The sequence below is a fragment of the Culicoides brevitarsis genome, chromosome 3, assembly GCF_036172545.1.
Source record: "Culicoides brevitarsis isolate CSIRO-B50_1 chromosome 3, AGI_CSIRO_Cbre_v1, whole genome shotgun sequence".
Classification (NCBI taxonomy): domain Eukaryota; kingdom Metazoa; phylum Arthropoda; class Insecta; order Diptera; family Ceratopogonidae; genus Culicoides; species Culicoides brevitarsis.
Window position 1 is genome coordinate 31,984,499 of NC_087087.1, and position 23,513 is coordinate 32,008,011.

A 23,513-nucleotide genomic window follows, 5' to 3' on the forward strand; every position below is an offset into this window, starting at 1 on the left:
TATTTATAATGTCAAGTTAAAAGTTTATCATCATATATAATTTATAATTAGAGAATATTCACATTAATAAAAGAGATTGAAGAAATTTTTATACAGCGCGCGTTCATTATTTTTTTATGCTTTTATTATTTATAGACCTAGCTAATGGTGTTTTATATGTAAATATTTAATAATAATAATAATGTTATGTATTTATCATGTTGTGCATTTTTTTTACTTTGTTACATGAACAATCGAATTTTGCGTGTTTTTTTGTGTAATAAAATTTTTTTTTATGCGATGATGCACAAAGAGAATTTTTTTCAATCATTCAAATTATAATTAATTTTTTTTTATTTACACACAAATGATGAGCGTACCTTGGGCGAAAAATTTCATGATGTTTTGACCCTACTTTGAGCCCTCTATCTCTTAAAATAAAAAAGTTATGGTTTTGAGTTGTAGGAAAATTACCATCATCATCATCATCATCATTATGTTGTGTGTGAATGTATTTTATTGTCAAAACTGGAGAAAATTTGGAATTCACAACACGACGGGTTTTGAAAATTATCCGTAATAAAGTCAATATTTAATATACATTTTTTTTGAAATCAATAAATAATTGAAAAAAAATCGGAATTATTGATCTTGAAGACTTGAAAGAGAATTATTAAAATTTATGTCTTCGATAATGATATGGTTCGTGTGTGTGTGTCTGTGTTGTTAATTATAACAGTTTATTTTCACATTCACTGCGCTGTGATAGATTTTATAATTATTTCCTGTTTTAACTGTTAACTGGTCTTCTTAGGAAATGCTGACCTCGTCGTGCTACATAAAAGCATGAAAATTCTAAAAAAAATTATTTTTTTTTGAAAAATTTTTTTTGTACCATTTTTTCGTTTTTAAAAGTTTCCTTCGTTTTTCAAATTTTTTTTTCAATAAAATTCATGACGACGTTATAATTGAACCATTGCGTCGTCGTCGATTACTTGCCACAACTATGACGTCGTGAAGGGGGACCCGTGATGGAAACCAGCATTTGGAGCGAATACCGATCCGGGTCCAAACATGTTTCAAACAATACCTGGTTTCACGTCAATCTGATCGAGACCCGGACTTGGCGTGTGATGATGATGCATTGCAGGAGATCCCATTTGGTGCGAAATTACCATGTGCTGCTGTTGTTGCTGGGCATGCTGCTGTTGTTGTTGATTCTGTTGCTGCTGCTGCTGATGCGGATCGTGTTGTTGCTGATTCCGCATTTGCTCTTCCGAGTCACTGCACGACTCGGAGGAACCCTTTTTGATACCTGAACCAGTGGAATTGTGAGTTTTTACGTGTTTTGCGAGATGATCGCTGCGCATGAAGCGTTTGTTGCACACGGGACAAGCGAATCTGGGGAGAAAAATTATTTTTTAGGTGAGATTTTTGATATTTTTTTATGAAAATGGAGTTAAGGTTGATACAAATTTCAAAAATGTTTTCGATTTTAGAGATTTTTAAAAAATTTGAAATGAAATATTTTGAATATCGAGTATTCGAAATTTTTTAAATGTAAAATTTTCTGTAGAATTTTTCAAAATTTTGTATATTTATTAAAAAAATTAAGAAAAATTATTATTTTTTATTAAAAATTAAAAAAAAAAAACATTTATGGTACATTTTTGAAAAAAAAATATATTTTTTTTAATTAATTTTTTAATTTTTTTTAAATTATTATTTTTTTTTATAATTTTTACAGAATTAAGTAAAAAAATTAATAAATAATTTAACATAATTTTTTTTCTTAAAAATTTTTTTTTAAATTTTTTAAAAAATTTACAATTTTTTAGATATATTTTTGTCAAAAAGTTTAAAAATTTTTATTGAAATCTTTTAAAAAATCAACTTTTACTTAAAATTAAAAATTATTGAGTTAAAAATAAATAAAAATAAATTTACAAAAAATTTTGATTTTTTTATAATTATTTTGAGAAAATTTCAAGTTTTTATAAAAATTTTCTCCAATTTTCATTATTAATGTTCAAAATTTATAGATTTTTGCTAAATTTCTATAAAAATAATTTTTGAAAATTTATAGAATTTTTTTTTAAATAATTTTTCTTTAGAATATTGATAATTTTTTTCTAAAATTTAGAAATAGTAAAAAAGAAATTGACTTTTGATTTTTTTTAACCAAATTTTAATTTAAAAAAAATTTTTAATAAAAAAATTTATCAAAATTTTGAAATTTTTCAAAAATTTTAAAAACTCGATATTCGAAATTTTCATGAAAAATTTAAAAAAAATAAATTTAAAGAAATCGAAAACATTTTTAATAATTTCTTTAGTCAGACTTACCTTTTTTCTCCTGTGTGAGTCCTCAAATGTCGTTGCAGTTCGTCACTTCGCGTAAAACGTTTTCCGCAAAACAGCCAGTTACAAACAAAAGGTCGTTCTCCTGCAAATCAAAAAGCAAAAAAATAAAATTAATATCTTGTCACGTTGCTTTTCGTGCATTTACTGACTACCTGTGTGCCAGCGCAAATGTGCCTTCAAGTGACTCGTCTTGCCATAAACTTTCCCGCAGCCCGGAATGTGACACGAATGAATATTCTTCTTCCGCAAATGAACGCCCGCAGGTCCAAGACGCTCCGCTTCCTGACAATTCGGGCAATCGCACGTCGCTCTTCCGGAATATCGTCGCTGCGATCTCGGCGACGGAGTTGGCGGCGTGCTCGGAGCAGGCGAGGGACTAGATAAGCCGAAATTCGATTGTGCCGGAAGCATCTTGTACGTGTCTTGCAGCAAATGTTGACCCGTGCCAAGCAAATGCGCCGTATTCGAGAGCGAATGTGTGAGAGAGGAGTAATCCGAAGTCGCTGTTGCCGCGTAATTTGCCATTGTTGCGTGCATTCCAGCTGCACTTCCCATATCGAGCCATGATCCGGCGGCGGCGCTATGCATTCCCCACCAATCGCCGTTAACGCCTTCTGTTTTGTGTGGTGCGTTGAAGGCCCAATCGTACGGATGACGCGAATAAACGGAGCCCAAGGTTGCGCCTTCGACTTTTCCCAAAAGACCTTGGTGCATGTGAGATGTTTCCGCAACGGCAGGAGACGTTGTTGCATCTGGAAAATATAAGCCGCTGCCGTAACTGGGCGTTGTGCTTGCCGAACATGACGAGGATGTGATTGAACGACTGTAAAAAATAAAAGGTAAAAAAATTTAAAAAAAAAATCTTTTAAATTTTTTGTCACAAAACTTCATGATTTTAAATATTTTGGCCTCATTTGATAAAAAAAAAATTAAAAAAATTCAAATAAAAATAAAATCTGAAAATTTGTGGGATTTTTCGGGTTAAAATAATGAAAAATAATATTTCGATCATGTTTTTATATTCAAAAAAAATTTTTTTTAAATATTTTTAAAGATTAATTTTTCAAATTTTTGTACAAAATTTTATCAAATAATTCCATAAAATTGGAGAAAAAAATTTAAAATTTTTTTAATTATTAAAAAAATAATTTTTATTTTTTTTTCTTTTTATTTATTTTTTTTGAAGGCCTTAATGCAAGAGAAATAAAATTAAATTTTTTTTGGCAAGTTTTTTTTCATTATCATTAAAAATTTTAAACATCAGCTTTAAAAAATTGTCAAATTTAGAAGCTTTTTAGTAAGAATTTTAAATTAAAAAAAAATGTATAAAAAATTCAAATTTTTAATATTTGCCCAATAATTTCAAATTTGTGAAAAAAAATATTTAGGAGATAATATTTTATTTTTTTTTATTAAATATTTTTAATTTAATTATTTTATTTTTTAAATTATTTTAATTAAATTATTTTTTTATTTTAATTTAATTATTTAATTATTTTAATTAGTTTTTATTTAATTTAATTTTTTTTATTTTAATATTCTTTTTTAGATTCTTTTTTTTCTGCAAAAAATTAAATTTTTAATTAAAATTCATTTTTCAGAAAAAATTCTTACCTCGCTGAAATATTATTCATTGGACTAGGAGTAGACGAAACACATAAATTCCTCTGTACCGAAATTGTTCCAACGTTCGAACTCACGGCGGTCGAACTCGCAGTGACACCTGTCGGCGAGTGTTGTCCCGAAGGTGTTGGCGACGAGGGACTTTTCTTCCACGGATGAAACCCCTTACCGACAGCTGCATCAGCCAACGGCGGCGGAGATTTATTCGACAATTTGTTACATTGTGCCGCTAACATCGCTAAAGGTGTGCCTCGCAATCCGGGATGATCCTGAAAAATTTAAAAAAAAGTTAAAATTAAGGTGTGCGGTCTAAATATTTTGATCGAAACATGTGTTTTTGATGAAAAAAAAAACGTAATTATGAATGGATGAATGAAAGACCTTTCTCTCGTCGATCCGTGAATGAATGAAAAAAAAAATGTTTATTAATAAAGGTTGAAAAATTGGTTAAGACAAAAGAAGCCAGACAACCCGACAAAAAATCGATTATTTTTTTCTATGAATTATTAGCCTGATGCGGTCTTTCTTTTTTATTATTTCTACGTTCGTACCCGACTCACGTTAACACAGCAAAAAATTGAAAGATAAAATTTATTATCTAATTTTTTATCATTCTTCGTACTCCGAAACGAAGAAGAGAAGAGGAAGTCATTAAATTTTTATGTACAAACAAATCATTCAAATGTCTTCTCCACATATAAACACATTTTAACTCACCAACTCCAATTTTAATTGTTTCTGGTCTTCTGGTGTGATATACATATCTCGTGCATGTTAATATCACTGTCTGGTCAAATAATGTGCGGTTTATCTTTTATATCTCTCTTTTTTTCGGTCTGAACCGCGGCGTATGTGTTGCATATATTAATATTAATAAATTTTGTAATATATTTTCTTCTAAATATTAAACGAGTGAATGAATGAATTTTTATGCGGGAACAAAAGATTGGATTTGGATAAATATTAAGCGCCGGCTCTTAACACCACGCTCGTTGTCCCTTTTGAACGTTGTCGGTTTCTTCTTCGGATGTCGAGTAAATTAAAAATTTAATTAATGTGACAAGATAACGGTTTCGTGAAATTGGAGGTTTTTCTTTTGTATCGTTTCCTTGAATCTTCGTAATTTAAATTATGAAAAATTTATTTGCTCTTAATTAGTAATTTTAAAAGATCCCGTAAAATTTTAAAAAATCCTATAAATTAAATTTTTTTTATTTTTTTAATTTAAGAGTTGTAAAAAATCTAATTTTTAAAAATATCTTAAAATATTTTTTAAAAAATTCTTTAAAAATCATCTTGAAATAAAAACTTCGAAATTCATGAAATCCTTAAATTATGAACTTCCTTAATTTTCAAAAAAATAAATAATAGAGGAAAACATTAAATTTTTAGAAATGACCAAAATTTGTCAAATTCAACTTTTAAAGTTATTAAATTAATTTTTTCAAAAAATTTAAATCACGTTATCGAAATAAGTAAAAAAATTAAAAAAAAAATAAAAATTTATTAATTAGGTATTATTTAGGGAAAAATTCTGAAAATCCCTATTTAAAAAAAAAATTAAAATTAATTTTAAAAATTAAAATTTTGTCTAATAAATAGTTTTATTGAAGATCAAAATATCGTAAAAATTTTTCCGAAATTTTTTTAAATTTTTTTTCAAAAATTAATATAACAATTTTAATAAATTTAAAAAAAAAATTTAAAATTATTATTTTTGAAAGCTTGAAAATTTATTTAAAAAATTGTTTAAATCCATGTTTGTCCATTTTTTCAATTTTTAAAAAAATTAATCAATTTCAAAAATTTTACAAAAAAAAAAAAAATTAGAATTTTTTTCAACAACTAAATAAAATTTATCAATTTTTCTTTTTGTGTTGCGATAATTTCATGATGTATTTGGAAGAAAAAAATAAATAAATAAACTATTTTTAATTTTTTTTTTAAATTAATTAATTAATGAAATTATTTTTTTTTTGTAAATTTGTAATTAAAAATTAATAAAAAAAAAATTGTGAAGAAAATTTAATAAAAATATTTAATTTTTAGATAACTTCTAAGAAATATTCCAATTTTTACAGGAAATCGAAACTCATCCATCAGACAAACTTTATTCTTCGAAACGCTTGGAATCGAAAAAAAATTGGCATAAGTTCAGGTAACAGAAAAAAAACTAATTAACTCTACAAACCATGCTGGTCCAAGCACGATCTCGAAACAGGTTTTGTTTCGCACTTTTAATAAAAAAATTCATTCATCAAAAAAAAAAAGTTCCTTTTAAAACATTTGCCGATAATTTCTTGCCGATAACTTTTTAATCTTTACAACTTTGTAAGAAATTCTCTTCAAGGCTTGCATGTGACAAGTCAAACTGTCATTCAATCCTGACGACTCACGCATCGCGCAATGTGTGTCGCGGCGCAAATTACGATATCACAAAAACCGGTGTGTTTTTTGCTGCGATTAACTTGATGATATTGTTGATGGACTCGATCATCTCTCGCTCGTGCATTTGTGTTTTTTTTTTATTTATTTAATGATTTCGATGGTGTTGTGAGGATGTAAATAATCACATTATTATTTTTTTTTTCGAGTTTTAGTGAAGCTATGCGGAATATTTTCAGCTCACCTTGCAAAAAATGAAAAAAATCAACAAATGCATGCGTGCATATCACTTTTGGTATGATACACTCACTACTCATCATCATGCAGATAATTACCCATAATAATAATGACTAATATTCGTTTTAATTTTTCCGTGGATGATGTCTGTCTGTTAAGTTACAATGTGCGCTCGTTGCGAACGAAGCGAGGGAGTCGAGTAAAAATGTTTACATTTTTTTTTTCATACAACTGCAATTATTTATTACTTTATTTCTGGGTTTTATTGCATGATGTGATGTGAGACAGAGAAAGAAGGAAAAAAAGGTGCATGAACCACACAGAAGTCGTCAGCTCAAATTGATATGTTTCTATTTCAATTTGCTACTATTTACGGTTCTTCTGTCCAATTACATTGCTTTTCTTCTGTTTTTTTCCTGTCTCTCGCAATATCGACAACATAAGTCGATGATAAGAAAAGCAACACTTTTTAAATCGGATCGCCTGCAGCAAAGTAGCAATGATACTTTTTTTTCAGTTGTTATTTAAATTGACGCGTATTCAAATCTCCTCCGCGAGAGCAACTATAATTGCTGGAAGCTGAACAGAACAACGAAATTGTTGCTGTGTTGTAAAAATGCAACAAATTCGTTTGTGTGTTCATTAAATTGGTTTGGAGAAAAAAAAATGTGTTTAGAAGAAGGCATCATCTTGCATGTCATTAACAATTTGTTGTTTTATTTTTTTTTTATTTGCTGCACTTAACTCTTATTTTTTTAACATATGATTGGTATTATTGCCTTGTTCGTCTTTAACGACGTTGATTTGTGTTACAATGTTGCACTTTTATTACTATTTAAGCGCAAATTAACTCATCGTGAAACATATTTAAAAATAAATTTCAAAGAAAATGGTGCAGAAATGTTGCTCAGCATGCACTTAACACTTTTTGCCGAGATAAATGTTCGAATCAGGCGAGACATTGTAACGAGAAGGATCATGAAATATGAGAGCAGCTACTAAAATATTTCTTTTAACGATCCACATGTGACATTTTTTAGAAATTTTTAACGATTTTTAACGACTTGCAGGTCAAATTGTTAAAACTTTCCCTCATCGTGATGAAAAAAAAAAAATCAACATGGAAAAAAATTAATTGAACTCATAAAAAATTCATCATATTAAACTACAATAAAATTCACACTGAATGAACGTAAGAACATGATAATTATAGTAGTAACGTTTTTTTTGCAATATATGTAGATATAATTATTGTTTTTAAGCAAAAACGTAATTAATATTATTAAAATTCTTGAATTTCAAAGATTTATTAACTTTCCTTTATTTCTTTCCCTTTTAGCTAACAAAAGTTTCAAGGATCCTAATTAGGTGTCAAATTTTGATCAATATCATCTAAATACATATCACATGTCATCAGAACACAAGTCAAGTCATTCAATTGGAACAAAGTCGTTAGGTAAGTATCAAACATTATTCGGTCCGACTAATCTTCAAATCGCTTCAAATGAACATAGAATAATATCCCGTAGTTAACACTCGCCCCTCGTGACATTTTATTTCTAAATAATACAATGGAAATGTAAATACCTAAAAAAAATTGGAGATATTGTTAGCACATCATAAAAATCACTCAAGCAAGAATGTAACATACTCTCGCACCCCGATGTTGATGACGACGATTGTCTCGCAACCCAATTAAAAGTCATTTTGGACATTAGGCGTCAGATTATCACATTTATCGATCGTTAAATCGCACTGAAAGTTCACGTTGGACAACATAAGGACGACGTCAATATTAGTGATGGAATGAATGAATGAATGAAAAAAAAGGTAAATAGAAGCCGCTACTGTAAAAAGAGTGATTTAATCTAAAGTCTAAACATTTACAAGTCATTGTTACACTTTGGCTTTTATATTTAGATAATGGATTTCTTCGTTAATTTCTATTTGTTTTAGGTTATTTCTATGAGGTGTTCTTGGATATCACAGCTCGATAAGGGATTTGTTGGAGTCTGTCTGTAATGGTATTAAACTGATTTGAGAACAAGAAATTTTATTGGAAGAGATTGGAGTTACTTAGAGATGTAAAAGTATCCTATGGAAATGATTTGAAAGAAGATTGAAATTGGTTTTAGAAAACCTCAAAAGTATAATGAGTTTCTGTAGAAAAAACAACTAAGATACATTCAAGGAACCTCAAGAGGAAAGTACTTCTTATTTTGGTTAAAGAAGTTTAAAACCGAACTAATTAACACTTGGAAGTTGGAAGCTTTTAACTATTTGAACATATCAATGAATGTATAAAAATCTTTGTCTCCTAAATAAAATGTAAATCCAAACAAAAGCAACGAGGTTAAGCAGCCAAGTCTATTGACAATTATGGCAGAACATAAGATTATAAGACAATATACAATATACATATGGCCAACTTAACTTATGAGGCAGAATCGAATTTACTGAAAATTATACTGAAGGAAAATAATTTAGGTACTACTGACTTCCAAGTTCAGGAAAAAGTTATTGAGATCAGATTATAAACCAACATTTGTTAATAACTCTATTGAATGATATTTAACGAAAAAGCCTTTAGTTACAGAAATAATCAAAGTAACTTTATTAGTTTTATTCAAACACTTTAACTTTTATAATTCTTTAATATTATTAAAAATTTCCTAATTTTTCGAAATATGACGTAATTACGAAAAAAAAAAAAAAAGCCTTAAATATATTCTCAGAATATCTTAATGTTTTAATTAAAATTTTACAAAATGCGCTCACATATAAACTCCATGAGTTTCATACAATTTTTTATGAGCATTTGATGAATCAATAACAATAAAAATTCCATCGTAGAATTTTTCAGACAAGCGTCGTTTTTTTGTCTCGCGACTCACAGCACAGCAAAGAACAAATAGCGAGAAAGAAATTACTTTGATGATGATGATTGAATGCTCATTATTTTTATTATTCGAAATTCATACTCTCATTAAGTTAATTCTTTTCTTGAGTAAAAGTGTTGTGCATGTGCGGTGGTCAATCTAAAAAACATTATTTTAGATCATTTTTCTTCCCAAAAAAAAAAAAAAAAAAATAAACACACAAAATAAAAATAAAATATTATCATCAATTTAGCTGTGTAGACATAATTTTCTCTCTGCGAGTGTCTGCAAGAACAAGCGCCTATATGACCGCGTCAGAGCAAGCAAAACAAAGGCGCGATGCATCAAAAGAAGTGCTTTAAATTATAAAATATTTTGCCTTTTATAATAAATACATAATATAACGCACAAGACCTTTTGTCTTCTTCTTGAAATTGTCTTAACCAATTTTCGACAAAAAAAAAAGAACACGAATGTTAATGGTTCTTTTATTTAACTATATAAACTTTATACACCGTAGCATGAAGTGCTCTCATTTATGATGAACTTTTTTCGTATCACATACAGGAGAGAAAAAAAAACAACAACAAAAAAAAACTATATTATAACACACATTATAAAAGTTAATGGGCTTTGGTTGATTGTGTATCCATCCCTTTTATATCTCATCTCTCTCAAGCTACGTGGAAGTATGAGACTAATTTCGCTCAATTTTTTTCGGGTTTTCGTTCCCAATTCATCATCAACATCAACATGATTTTTTGTTTCGTATCTTGCTCAACCACGAAAAAAAAACGAATAAACCTCAAGTTAACATCATCGACAGCCATAACGTTCATGACGACATGCTGCAATTGATAAATAAAATTATACGCGAAAACTTTCAATTATTTAATTCAAAAAAAATCATGACATGACTCGTTGTTGCGGGGTTAAATTAGCATTTATTAAATGCACAAGCTTTATCAAGGCAACAACATCGAAATATAGGAGTGGCTTTTTATTATTTAATTTCAATAAATACACCTTGATTCATAAATCACACAAACTTCAGGCAGCATAGAGATTCAATGCACAAAAAGGGCATCTCTTCCGATTAATTAATGTTTCGCGATTGGCAAAAATCATGCAAGTATTTCCTGGTAAACGAAGATGATGAGGCCACATAATTAATTCTTGGAATCGTTTAATTAATAATAATAATTTCGTTCTCATGTTTTGAGAGATGTGTGTCTCGAAATAGAAGAAAAATAAGACACTTGAATTAAATTTAGTAGCTGATCAAAAGTTAATCACACATGAGGAGAAATATCACGTAATTATTATTATACGAGAGTCATTAACTAGCTTCCAAATGCCATTAGCAGTGCACTAACAATAATAAAAATATCATTAGAGTTTAATCATTATTTATACGACAAATGACATTATCATTAACTTACTTTTTTCTCCTATTTTTTCCGTATTTCAGTTTTATTCTCGTCGATTATTGCTCAAAATTGGACGACGCGTGCTGGTCAATAAAAGATCGATCCACACCTTTAAGTAAGTAAGTAATGTACCCGTAATTGGTACCTTTGGTCATCATAATAGGAAAATAATCATGTTTTTATGTTAGTTTTTTTTCTTCTAGTTAGACACAAATTTCACCCGAAAATTATAGGAAGACATTTTGACACCTAGAGCTGTAATTACAAGGTAAATATTTACATCGTTACTTGTTAAAAGGGAAAATCAATAAAACAACACATTTTTTTGTTTTGTTTTTTCGGGTAAGTAAATGAACATCTGTCAAGTAACATCTAAATAAATATCAAACGATATTTTGCGACGAAAACGATGATGATGACGACAAATCTGTGTGGTTTTTGATGTAAATGTCTCATTTAGAGTCATTTCGTCTCGTTATTTACAGTTGCATTTTATAAATGCCTTTTAATAGCACGACTCATTAATCTCGTGTACGTGAAGTGAAGTAACGTGAAGTGATTTCAAGTGTTTATTTGAAAAATTGCCTTTAAACATGTGTAGCGTAACCTCCCCATATGGAGCGAACACGACGAGGAACGAAAGCAAATGTCACACTTGTCCAAATGGAAAACCGCACCGGAAAACTTGTTCGCTTGTTTGTTGGCAGAATGAGCATTTAATATATTGTTCTCAAGCGCGAATGGTTTATTTGTGGAATGTTTTATTTACAAATAATGCAAACTCGGGGAAAATTTCAATGGAATTCTTTAAATGAGACTTAAGCGGATTTTTTGGGTAAGTATTTTTTTAAACTAAACTATAATTTTTAACATTTTTTTTATTTAGTTAGGTTTACAAGAATTGCACAATTTGTCAAATCGAGCAAGGCAATACCTCAATCAACTTGACATCAAACTTTGAGAAATTTTACTATTAAAAAAATACTTCATACGAAATATATATACCTACTTAGGTATGTTCAAAAAATTTTTCGATGGTGTCAGACCGCTTTTTTCGAACGTATTGGGACGAGAAACGAACAAAAATATATATTTGTTGGCACTTTTAATGAAAACTCTACTCCCCCGGGCCGTTTTGTATGAGAATGGGCGTAAGAGAGGGCCTAAAATTACTTTTCTCACTAAAATTTATATATGGTTGGAAAGTAGGTCCTACATCTACTTATTGTAAGCAGAAAAGTATCGTGAATTATAACAATTTTTGATATATCGGACCCAAATTATGGAACGTGTCGTCTACTAAATGAATTATTTGATCATTTTTCTTTGACAATTACTCTTAACTCATCGAATTTTTTGACAATGACAGAAAGACTTCCTGAAAGAGCAGATTTTCATATAGGAAAATGCTCAAAAAAAATAAAACAAATGAAACAAACAAAAAACAAGTGCATTCCAGACAGATGTTGACAACTTGGAGAGCACTTTGTCAAATATGTGTAAACATTTGTCTTTTTTGACTAATTTTAACGCAAATTCTGTGAATATTAAAATTAATCGCGATCCTCAACATCGTATAACAAGTCAAGTCTCTTGTCTTTTTTTTTATAATTAAATTCTCATGCAAAACAATAATTCGCATGAAATTGCCTTATAATACAATTAAATAAATCACTCGGGTGACTCGACTTAACGTAACGACCATTCGCTTGCTGCTACAGTCAATTGCATTCCTCAAGGTGAACTACTAAAAAATATTTGATTGGATTTGATTCGTAATTATTTTTTATTTAATGTACTTAGATAAATTTTCAAATAAGCCATAAATCAAAATTTTTATTAAATAATGAATTTAATAACAATAATAAATTTTTATGTAATATAATTGAAACATTTACTGTTCACTGACATGACGTTCAAGTTCATCATTTATGTCAATTTTGTAACGTTTTTTTTTCTCGCGCGTCTCGTAAAAAAATCAAAAAATTCAATTTTTATTTACTTAAATATATATATTTGTTCAAAAATTATATATGTTTAAGCGATTATATTTACCTGAAAGCCGTAATTTTAACGAACATGCAACTCTCAGTTTTTTTTTCTTCACATCCGATCCCGAATCCTGACCATTTGTTGTGCATCAACTCTAATTATCGTCAATGCGAGGTTCTACTGTTTAAATATATTATAATACATATAATTTCGTGTATAATTGCCCGGCATCGACACACAATGAAACACAAAAAATATCATTATTTTTACAATGTTGTGCATTTTTTGTAGAAGTTGTAACTTGAATTGTTACAGTTTACAAAAAAAAACAGAAGTGAAGATTTTTTGACAACATAAATGCTGAACATTTGCAAAAAAAAAAGTTGCAACATAATATCGGCAATTACCGAAAGTTGAACGATAAAAAAAATCGGAAAATTTATTCACTAAAAACCCGCAATTTTTCGCACAATTTTGTCAGGTAAATAGCATAATAGTAGTAGAGAAATCAATTTTTAAGTTCTATGCGCGGAATAATTGAATATAAAATCGTTAAATCAACAATAGCAGGAAAATTGGTAAAAATTACTTTTCGCAAACAAAAATCTCGCTACAAATCAAGTTCTTCAGATAAGTCGACACATCATCAAATTTTAAATCTTTAGCAAATTTAAGATCTTTAGCAAATTTTAAATCTTTAACAAATTTTCGATCTTCAGCAAAGTTTAGATCTTCAGAAAATTTTAGATCTTCAGCAAATTTTAGATCTTCAGCAAATTTTAGATCTTTAGCAAATTTTAGATCTTTAGCAAATTTTAGATCTTCAACAAATTTTAGATTAGATCTTTAACAAATTTTCGATCTTCAGCAAAGTTTAGATCTTCAGAAAATTTTAGATCTTCAGCAAATTTTAGATTAGATCTTTAGCAAATTTTAGATCTTCAGCAAATTTTAGATCTTTAGCAAATTTTAGATCTTTAGCAAATTTAAGATCTTTAGCAAATTTTAGATCTTTAGCAAATTTAAGATCTTCAGCAAATTTTAGATCTTCAAAAAATTTTAGATCTTCAGAAAATTTCTTCAGCAAACAACTTTTAGAATTTTGTTAATCAACAACTTTTAGAATTAATTAGAATTTGTTAATTAGTTTAGTTTTTTCAATTAGATTAGACCTAAATAACTCAAAACCATCAAAAAATCTCAAACCATATTTTTTCGATGAAATGTTGAAATCTGGTGAAATTTATCGAATAAAGCTTTTAGATGAGAAAATCTTCAAAATGTCTTCAAAGACCAATTTCGCACCATTCCAAAACTCCTCAAGCCACGAAACAGCAATTTTTCACAGTGCAGATGTAGAGTAGAAGCACTAATGGTGCTTGCCAGTGACTTGTGCTTTAAAATTTCATAGTTGATTATAGTCGTTTTAAACAATCAATTCAACTTTATGAGGATATATTGTGGCAGCAGGCGCATGAGGGGTTGCGTGTAATTGATTCGTTTTTGGTTGAATTGTTTGTGTGATTTTTTTTCATTCATTTATTTATGTGTGGATGAAATTGATGATGATACGAAAAGTCACATTGTTTCGTCTTCGTACTTCAAACAATCCCCAAATGAAACGTTATGTAATTTTCGTTAAAATTGACTTTACAACTTTTGTGTGGATGGAATTTTAAACAAGGGTGGTTTTGCTTTACAATAAATTATAATAACACACTCGACTCATGTCTTGACTGTGGTATGTGATTGTCATTTCAAACATTTATCATATTTTAAATATTTATAAAGTTTCTAAGCAAATATGTTTGTTTGTTTTGTTCTCCTTTGCTTATTTAAATAAATTCAATTTGCACTTTAATTCGTCTCTTGCTGGTTGGTTATGAGGGGGTTTTTCGTCATAATTAATTTCTGGCTTCTGCATTTTATGGATGTTCAAGAACAAGTCGAGTGGCGCGTCATGAGAAAAAACTCGTACAAACAAAATTAAAAGATTGTGAGAAGATCAATAAATACTCTTTCGATATTTATTTACGAGCAAAACTTACTCTCTTTACTTGAACCAAGACTGAATGAGAAGCGAAAAAAAAACTTTTTTTTATGATTTACGTTTTATTACCTTCTCACTGCTTTGCATATTTCGCTTCAATTCAAATATCATACACATGTCGACAGTTAATGGCTTCGGCTCTTGTGTTGCGCGCCAAGCAAGTCATGAAAGACATTCGCAGAAGCAAAGTAACAGTCAGACATGTAATAATTGATTTTCAGACAGAGGGAGAAAAAGCTGGTAGTCGATTCAAATTAAACATTTATTGAAAAGTTTTGCTACCGGAGTTTTTTTTCGAACGAAGTAATTTATGGGACTCATCGTTGATTGATATTTACAGAGCGAGGTACTAAATTTGTAATCTCTTTAATGCACTTTTTCTTTATGATGAAATTATCGGCTTTGTAATGAATGAAAAAAGGGAGGTCTTGCTGAGTTGTCGAGCATATTTTAAACAGTATCATAAATTTTTCCATAAATGAGCAAATGTTGAGGTTTTTGTCACATAATGTGCTCTAATGGCCCAGCATGTGGTAAGGGAATTTATTAAAAAGTATCAATAGTAATCAGGGTAAACAAACTTTTTGTTCGCGTAACAAAGAATCAAAATCTGAAAAAAGTACAACAAATATTTACTTTAATCAATTGTTCGAAAATTTCAAGAGTCTCTCAGGCAACAAAAACTTGGCAAAGGACAATGTGACAATTTGATAATTTATTTAGGTTATTCAAATACACACAGAGGAAGAAAAACCACAACGGAACAGATGTGTTACATAATAATAATGACGATAGTGTGGTCGAAACAGTTCAACGATTCTCGTCACAGGTATGAGGAGAGTCCATGCCACGAATGACGTGCTTTTAATATAAAAAGGTAATTATATTCACACAATTGGACCACTTTTAATGGAAATAAGGGGGTTGTCATGGACGATTGCATGTGCCTTTCTGCCACATTTGCAACTAAATTAATACATCTCTGTTTGTTTTTCGTATTTGTGGTTTTTAGCGAAAGTCAAAAATTTAAAGTTTAACACGCGATAGTTCGAAAAACGAATGAATTTAGTGAAAATCAAAGTTTTTCTAAAATTTTAAAGCTAATTTCGAATTTTCCAAAATTTTTAAAGCTTATTTAGAATTTTCGAAAATTTGTGAAGCTAGTTTTAAATTCTTCGAAAATTTCTAAAGCTAAATTCGAAAATATTAGAAGCTAATTTCGAAAATTTTTAATATTAGCAGTCAATATTGAATTTTCGAAAATAAATTAAACTAATGTCAAAATTTTTAAAAATTACTTAACTATCTTCGAATTTTCAAAAATTTGCAAAATTAATTACGAAGTTAAGAAAATATTTGAACCTAACTTCGAAAATTTGTGAAGTTAATTTCGAATTTTCGAAAATTTGAAAAAATAAATTAATGCATTTTCGAATAAATATTTAAAGTATTCGAAATTGCTTTTCAAATTTTCGAAATTGTTTCGATTAAAAATTTGACAATTTGTCAAAAGAAAATAAAAATTTTCGAAAATTTGAAAAACTTTTTCGAACATTAATTCGAAAATGCAAAAATTCTCATATCTCTCACGTTATACCATGCTTTATAAAAAAAAAACAATCGCGTACATGTGAGATAACAATTTTACAACTAAACGATTATATATTGATACATCTAGTTGACTCAAGCGACTATACATAAAATTTGAATAAATTAAATTATATTTCAAACTCGCTACACTCGTTGCGCACACGAAATGCCAATGCCACACAATATAAAGCTATATCATGAAAATCATGACAAGTACATAAAAGAAAATAATTTAAACAAAAGAGGCATTCATACCCGATAGCGTAATAAATATCAGAATAAAAAGAATAAACATAAGAATCTCTCTTATTTTTTCGCAATGCAGCACAAAGTATAAACACCGATGAAAAAAATGATGTGAACATAATCCAATCCAATCCGAGCCCGATTAAACTTTATTTTTTAACAACTATGGGCAAAAAAAAGTATCCTTTATCGCGAGTTTATCTCTTGTTTTTATTTCTCTCTGTTTCGTCGAAGAACTTTGTCTTCTTCATGCGATTTTATATTTAGTTTATTAATAAAATTGACCACCCTTGTCCCACGTTACGATATTTTCATTGATTTCTGTCTTTATTACATTATCTGTGGATTATACGTACATTACCTATATTAGATATTCAACCTTATGGCAATCTGTCATGCAATTTTATCTGTACATTTTATTGTTGTTGTTAACATTTTATATGTTTACGCTTGTTTTTTTTTCTACCTATTCTAAAGGTAAGGTACAAAATTCATACGTCAAAAGACAAAATGTATGCGCATTACAAATCGGTTCGGTTTTAAAAAGCAAGAAAAAAAACATGATCATGCCTCATAGGTGTCTAAATTTTTATGTGATGTCGTGTTTTTGAAAATTATGCTTGAATTATTTCATCTTGAAAAATTAATTCTTCAATGGACATCCTCAATTTTGATGTTTAAGTGAATTTTACTCTTAAGGATTTTAATAGTAGGTTTTTAAGTCTCGAAATAAATAATCAAAAGATCTATATGAAAGTCTTAAATTAATATTTAAAGGTCTTAAAATTAATCTCTTGAGGTCTTAAATTTATCTCTTGAGGTCTTAAATTTATCTCTTGAGGTCTTAAATTTTTCTCTTGAGGTCTTAAATTTATCTCTTGAGGTCTTAAATTTTTCTCTTGAGGTCTTAAATTTCTTTCTTGAGGTCTTAAAATTCTCTCTTGAGTTCTTAAAATTCTCTCTTGAGGTCTTAAAATTCTCTCTTGAGGTCTTAAATTTATCTCTTGAGGTCTTAAATTTATCTCTTGAGGTCTTAAATTTATCTCTTGAGGTCTTAAATTTATCTCTTGAGGTCTTAAAATTCTCTCTTGAGGTCTTAAATTTATCTCTTTAAGGTCTGAAAGTTTTCTCTTGAGGACTTAAATTTATCTCTTGAGGTCTTAAAATTCTCTCTTGAGGTCTTAAAATTCTCTCTTGAGGTCTTAAAATTTTCTCTTGAGGTCTTAAAATTCTCTCTTGAGGTCTTAAATTTATCTCTTGAGGTCTTAAAATTCTCTCTTGAGGTCTTAATTTTTTCTCTTTATTTCTTCAAAACAGAAGTTTAAGGAAAATTCAAAATTGAAAACTCAAATCCTGAATTTCAAGGTAAAATTTATCAACTTTTCAATTCATAGAGGGCCAAAAAATAATAAATCGAGCTACTGTTGCTGACTTCAAACAAAAAGTACGTTTTGTGAAAATGTTAAGTGGACCGAATTTCGTTATTTATTCCTTTTTTTGTGTCGTTGTCATCGTTGAATGGCACATACACAAAGAAAGAGACATACAAATGGGAATAACATAATGGAACATCAAGCACCTTGAAGTGGTGTTATTATTCTTTCTTTTAAGGATTTCGTGAAGACCATTCAACACAAAAAATAAAAAGAGCACTCATTGTTACAATTTTTTCTCTTCTCTTCGACATAATAATGCTTTTGTTGATCATTTTTGTTGTTGTTACAAAACGCATGAAGTGCACTACATTAGCACTCTTACGGGCCCATCTTACGCATGCAGATGAAAGGAGAAGACGAAGCAAAAGAACAAGGAGGATTAAGTTTGTTTTCATAAAGCATAAGAACGGAACGATGCAAGATGATGAAGAGCATGCAGATCATAGCAGGTGAAAGACAATGATTCGGATCAAGTGATTCTCTCTCACTCTCAATCCGAAAGCAAAACATAAATATTTATCCTGCTTGTGAGGAATTATCATTTCTAAACCAGATTAGTTCTCATTCATTGTGTTTCGCATGCAAAAAAAGATGCGTAAAAATAACACTTGAAAGGTTTCTTTTCTTCTAATTTTTTTTTTGTGAATGAATGAATGACAAAAAATTTAAATACAATTCCAGATCAGAGTTCCAAGTACTTGAGACACATTTGTGTAGAATTGAATACAAAAGTAGCCAAATCCAGTGGTTTGAAGTAGTTGTAAACGCCTGGCGACTATCGCACAATGGATTTCAAGAGAACGATGATGGACCAGAAAAGCTTCTTACCTCGAAAAATCCTTTTTTTAAAGTTCAACTAATTATGTTACACGAAGAATACGAAGAAATTTCACAAAAGAACGCGATTTTTCGATTTTTCTCGTTCGGTGTCTCGATAAAAACTAATGAAGTGTTTTATAAATACATGTGTCGCAAAGAAATTTCTCGTAAAGTCGAGATGATCTTGTGTTCCATCGGATGTCAGCTCCATAGAGCACGTCTGATAAAAGAATTGATCAAAAAACGACAGTTTCTCGCACAATTTACAACTATGCTGTTCCACATTTAAATAATACGGCTTATTTTTAATTCACTTCATCAAAATGCAATAAGTTGGAGAATAAATTGTGATACGTTTACCTTTACTCGCGGAGCTGTTGCTGCTCATGGCAAAGACACATAAAACGTGACAAATTTAAAACATGGATATTGATAGAAATTGTAGAAAGATCGAAAATTGTGTGTAAAAGTTGAAAACGTTCGAGAATTGTCGACGCAAAGCGAATTTTCTTCGTGATGACGCGAAAGAGAAGAGACCACCAGTTCACTTTTGCAACGAAGATAATACGTAACGAATTCCGTAAAAAATTCAAATTTCTTCTGCGTTAATGGAGTCGTAAGAACCCGGGGACAGGCAGAGGAATTTTAACTCAACATAATTTATTTTGACATTTTGGAATCCCGTATTTGTCACAGAAGATTATGAAAATGTTTAATAAGCATCTGTGTGGATTTATGAGATAATTTTTTTTTTTCTTATTTTTCAACAGATATTTGATGTTTTCCGCTGCTGCTTGATGGAACATTTGTAAAGTTCATGTATCATTTGATCTTGTCGTTTGCTCATTTCCAAAGAAGAGATAAATTTGATGACTTCCTGATGGCATTTGACACCTTTTTTTTTGACGCTTCATTTACCGGCGAATCGGGTAAGTTTTTAAATTTGTTTTAGCAGGTGATTTTTTTTAAATTTTAAATTAATATAAAAATTTTGTTTTGGAGCTCATTTAGGTACATATAAAGAAAATATCAAAGAAAGTTTATTTTATGACTCGAATGAAGAAAATGCTGGATAAAGAAACGAAAATCTTATTAACTGATCCTGAAGAAGACGATTTGAGAGCGATACAAAAGATCTGTAACAAAGCACTGAGATCCTGGAGTCCATTAAGCGAATTTGGAGACCATGTTAAATGACACAGACTTACTTGACGTGAAGCAAAGAGTTTATTTTAACGCACTTTAAGCCAATTAACAAAGCTATATATCCTGAAATTTTGTAAAAATTTCAACCATCAAAACTACTTTTCACTTCATTTTGTCAGGAGACAAGAAAAATACCCAAGCCAGCCATCTTTGTTGCAAAAAGAAGGAAAAAAATGACTTGCCAAGCCACAGACAGCTTGTAGAAGACGATGCGACTTAAAATTTATTACACTTAATTACATTATGTTATTTGGATTGCTTCGTTCATTCTCCCTGCTTTGGTTTGAATTCATTGCGAGAAACAAAAGAAACGAAGCGATTGGCACTCCTTGCTGGAGAGATAGACAGACGAAAAAATAAACCCAGATCTGAAAAGGGAAATAAATAATTTCTTGGTAGGAAATGAAATAAAATCAAGGATTTCGTGATAGATTTCGTTTCATTTTTGACAATCAAATTGTCTACCTACTGAACGATCTAACGAGCTAAAAAGAGGTAAATCTTCTCTTTTTTTTTTGTTGTTGTTTTTGAACTACGATCCTAATTCTCAACAACATAAATGTTTTGATTTTGATTACCTGTATACCGAAATTGATGAATGATCAACCAACTACACAGACCAACAAAATAGACGTAATAAAGTGGTTCGCGTGACTCGGAATCTATCTTTTTTTTCATTATTTTCAAATAAATAGAAACTACTTCTGACCTGAAATGAGGCAAAATGTAACATATTGATATCGTTTGCTGCGCGAGACGCATTAATGGGTTTTTAATTTGAATTCAAGACTCCAGCTTTAACTCGCAAAGGACCCATGCTGACGTCTTGTTCTGAGATGATGACTGAAAAGGTTAAAATCTCATCAACAAAAGGATGTTTCTTGTCACTCATTGTTCAGTCGATCAGGTACCTAACGGATCCGCTGGCTGTTTCACTTTCAAGTACGTGGTACAATGTTATCGGTTTGGATCGATTTAATCGCCGCCGATATTGAATTGATCGTACAAGTAGTTAAATTAAAGCACATGATCGTTCAATTCAATGAACGTCTGGAGGCTTTCTTGTCGATTCTATTCTCTTCTATTATTCGCGCGATCGCTATTGTTGCTTTGTTTCGTTATTGTTTAACTTGGAAAGATTTAAGCAAATAATCGTCTGTCTATTCGCATGCCGTACAAAAAATCAGCTTACGGCGCAAATAGTTACGCTTTCGTTATAAATAACTGAGGAGAATTACGGTTTTATTGTTATTATACTTGATTTGAGCATCGAAGTGAAATGCCGAAACGATAAAAGTTTTAAAGAGAAGCGCTTTTCATGTCAACGACTTCCTTGCACACAAAACTCTAATGTTGACAATTACGGTAAAAAGGTAATTTATTATCCGGTCAGAAACAAATAAAAATCGGAAGTGGTAATAATTGACCAGACAAATTTTGTCTTTTTTCACAGTTTTTTGGCAGAAAAATGTTCCCAAGGGATACGCTACTGTGTTACTGAGGACGACATGCAGAGATGCGGTGATTTCATTGTTCATCGGTCTCTCCTCATATATGCGTTGTAATGAATGGCAATGTTGACAAAGAACTTTCAAAGGTCATTAATCATTTTTCTTTGTAATGTACCCAATATTATCTAAAAATGCTTGACAAATTATTGTTATAATTTTTTTTTGTTGTTGTTGGTTTTTAACATGAGATACAGATGATGGTGCGATGTTGCGAATTGAGAAAGTAGAAAGGAGAGAATGGATGCGGTGACATAAGGAGCGTTAAATTTACGGTACTTGGAAGGATTTGACATAAGGGTTTAATTTTAACAGGGAAGAGATTTTATGAATCAAGTTTATGGTAAATTAATGTAATTTAGAAGAGTCGAAATTTTTCAAATTTTGATTTTTTTTTCATAAAAAAATTATTTAAATTTCTTTTGAAAGTTAAAACTTCAAGCTCTCCATAGTAAAATTTTTGAATTCTGGTCTGTAAAATTTTAAAAAAAATTATTAAGCCAAAAAATCGAAAATTTTACTATGGAGAGCTTGAAGTTTTAACTTTCAAAAGCAATTAAAATAATTTTAAAATAAAAAAAAAAAATTAAAATTAGAAACATTTTGACTCTTCTAAATATCATTCAAAAAGAAAAATTTACCATTAACTTGATTCATAAAATCTCTTAAAAAGGGATAAAAAGTTTGTCAGCTATTACTACTGATCGTTCTTTCCTTAATGAACTTCTATGGAAGGAAAAATTGAGCAAAAAATTTTTCAAAAAATCATGAAAAATTGATTTGAAATCTTGTAGTTGAGGTTTAAGGCATAAAAAACTGAAAAATTGAACAAAATTAGCACTTTTGCGATCAAAATAGAAATCTGAAACACAATTTTGATAGAAAAAAACCTTTAAAAAATACTAAAAATAGATTTTCAGGGATCCAAATATTAAAAATTTACATTTTTTCATAAAATCTGAAACACACAGAAGGATTTTAAACCTAATTAAAAATTCAAAATTCTCAAAAATTGAATTTTTAACGTGAAATTTAACCCTTTTTATAAATTTTTATTATATAATTCAACGTTTTTATAGTCAATATCAAAAAATCACTGAGAAAGATCTTTCACAAATCTCAATTTTATGAGCAAATTAAAGAAAAAGGACAAAAAAATCAAATACTTACACTTGGTTTCTGAATGTGATTCGCAATATTTGTAATATTCATTCCCATTGTCGGTATTTGTGCACCGTAAAATTGTCCCGACGGGCTAACGTCTGTCAACATTGTGCCTCTTTTTTATATTTTTTCAAATTTTTGTTAATAAAATAATTCAATTTTTCTGTGGATATGTAACTTTTTTCCGATCCTTGTCTGAGATTTAATAACTTTTTGTGTGTCGGATTCTTTATGTCTTTCTTTTTTTTAAATTATTTGATGTAATTATCGTCTACAACTTAAGTATCTGCTAAATTTTTGTTTCCTGTTGAATTATTACATATCATTCTTTCTTGACTTTTATTCTTTTATTTTTTCACCACTGACTGAATGATCGAAATGTGTCCCTTTTTGGTTTCTTTTATTTTTTTTTCTTTTTGCTCGTAAAATTGGGACACAAAAGGCAAAAAATAGGTCAATGATCAATTGTTATTTTTTTTTTTAGATTTTTTTTTGTGCGGCAAAAATCTTTTTTTTTTTTTGTTTATGTGGATTCTTCGATCATCACAGTTGTTGTTATTTTTGTTACTGATGAAGATGACGAGACATCAATTCGACACTGTCAG

The 23,513-nt window shown here is 29.4% G+C and overlaps 1 protein-coding gene across 1 annotated transcript; it reads right to left on the reverse strand.

Moving 5' to 3' along the window:
* Positions 1–671: 671 nt before the first annotated feature.
* On the reverse strand, positions 672–23,061 carry LOC134835898 (transcription factor Sp9). Its single transcript, XM_063850899.1, has 5 exons — positions 22,915–23,061; positions 3,958–4,235; positions 2,496–3,166; positions 2,326–2,425; positions 672–1,380 (listed from the first exon to the last, which is right to left on the reverse strand). The coding sequence occupies exons 1-5, from the start codon at positions 23,014–23,016 to the stop codon at positions 1,059–1,061; spliced, it is 1,473 nt and encodes a 490-aa protein (XP_063706969.1). The 5' UTR covers positions 23,017–23,061; the 3' UTR covers positions 672–1,058.
* Between the last annotated feature and the right edge of the window lie 452 nt (positions 23,062–23,513).

Excerpts from the sequence above, each read along its gene's own strand:
- LOC134835898 (XM_063850899.1), bottom strand. The coding sequence starts at position 23,016 with ATGTTGACAGACGTTAGCCCGTCGGGACAATTTTACGGTGCACAAATA. Across the intron at positions 4,236-22,914 it reads ATCACATTCAGAAACCAAGT|GATCATCCCGGATTGCGAGG; the intron begins GTAAGTATTTGA and ends TAAATTTTTCAG. Across the intron at positions 3,167-3,957 it reads ATGAATAATATTTCAGCGAG|TCGTTCAATCACATCCTCGT; the intron begins GTAAGAATTTTT and ends TATTTTTTACAG.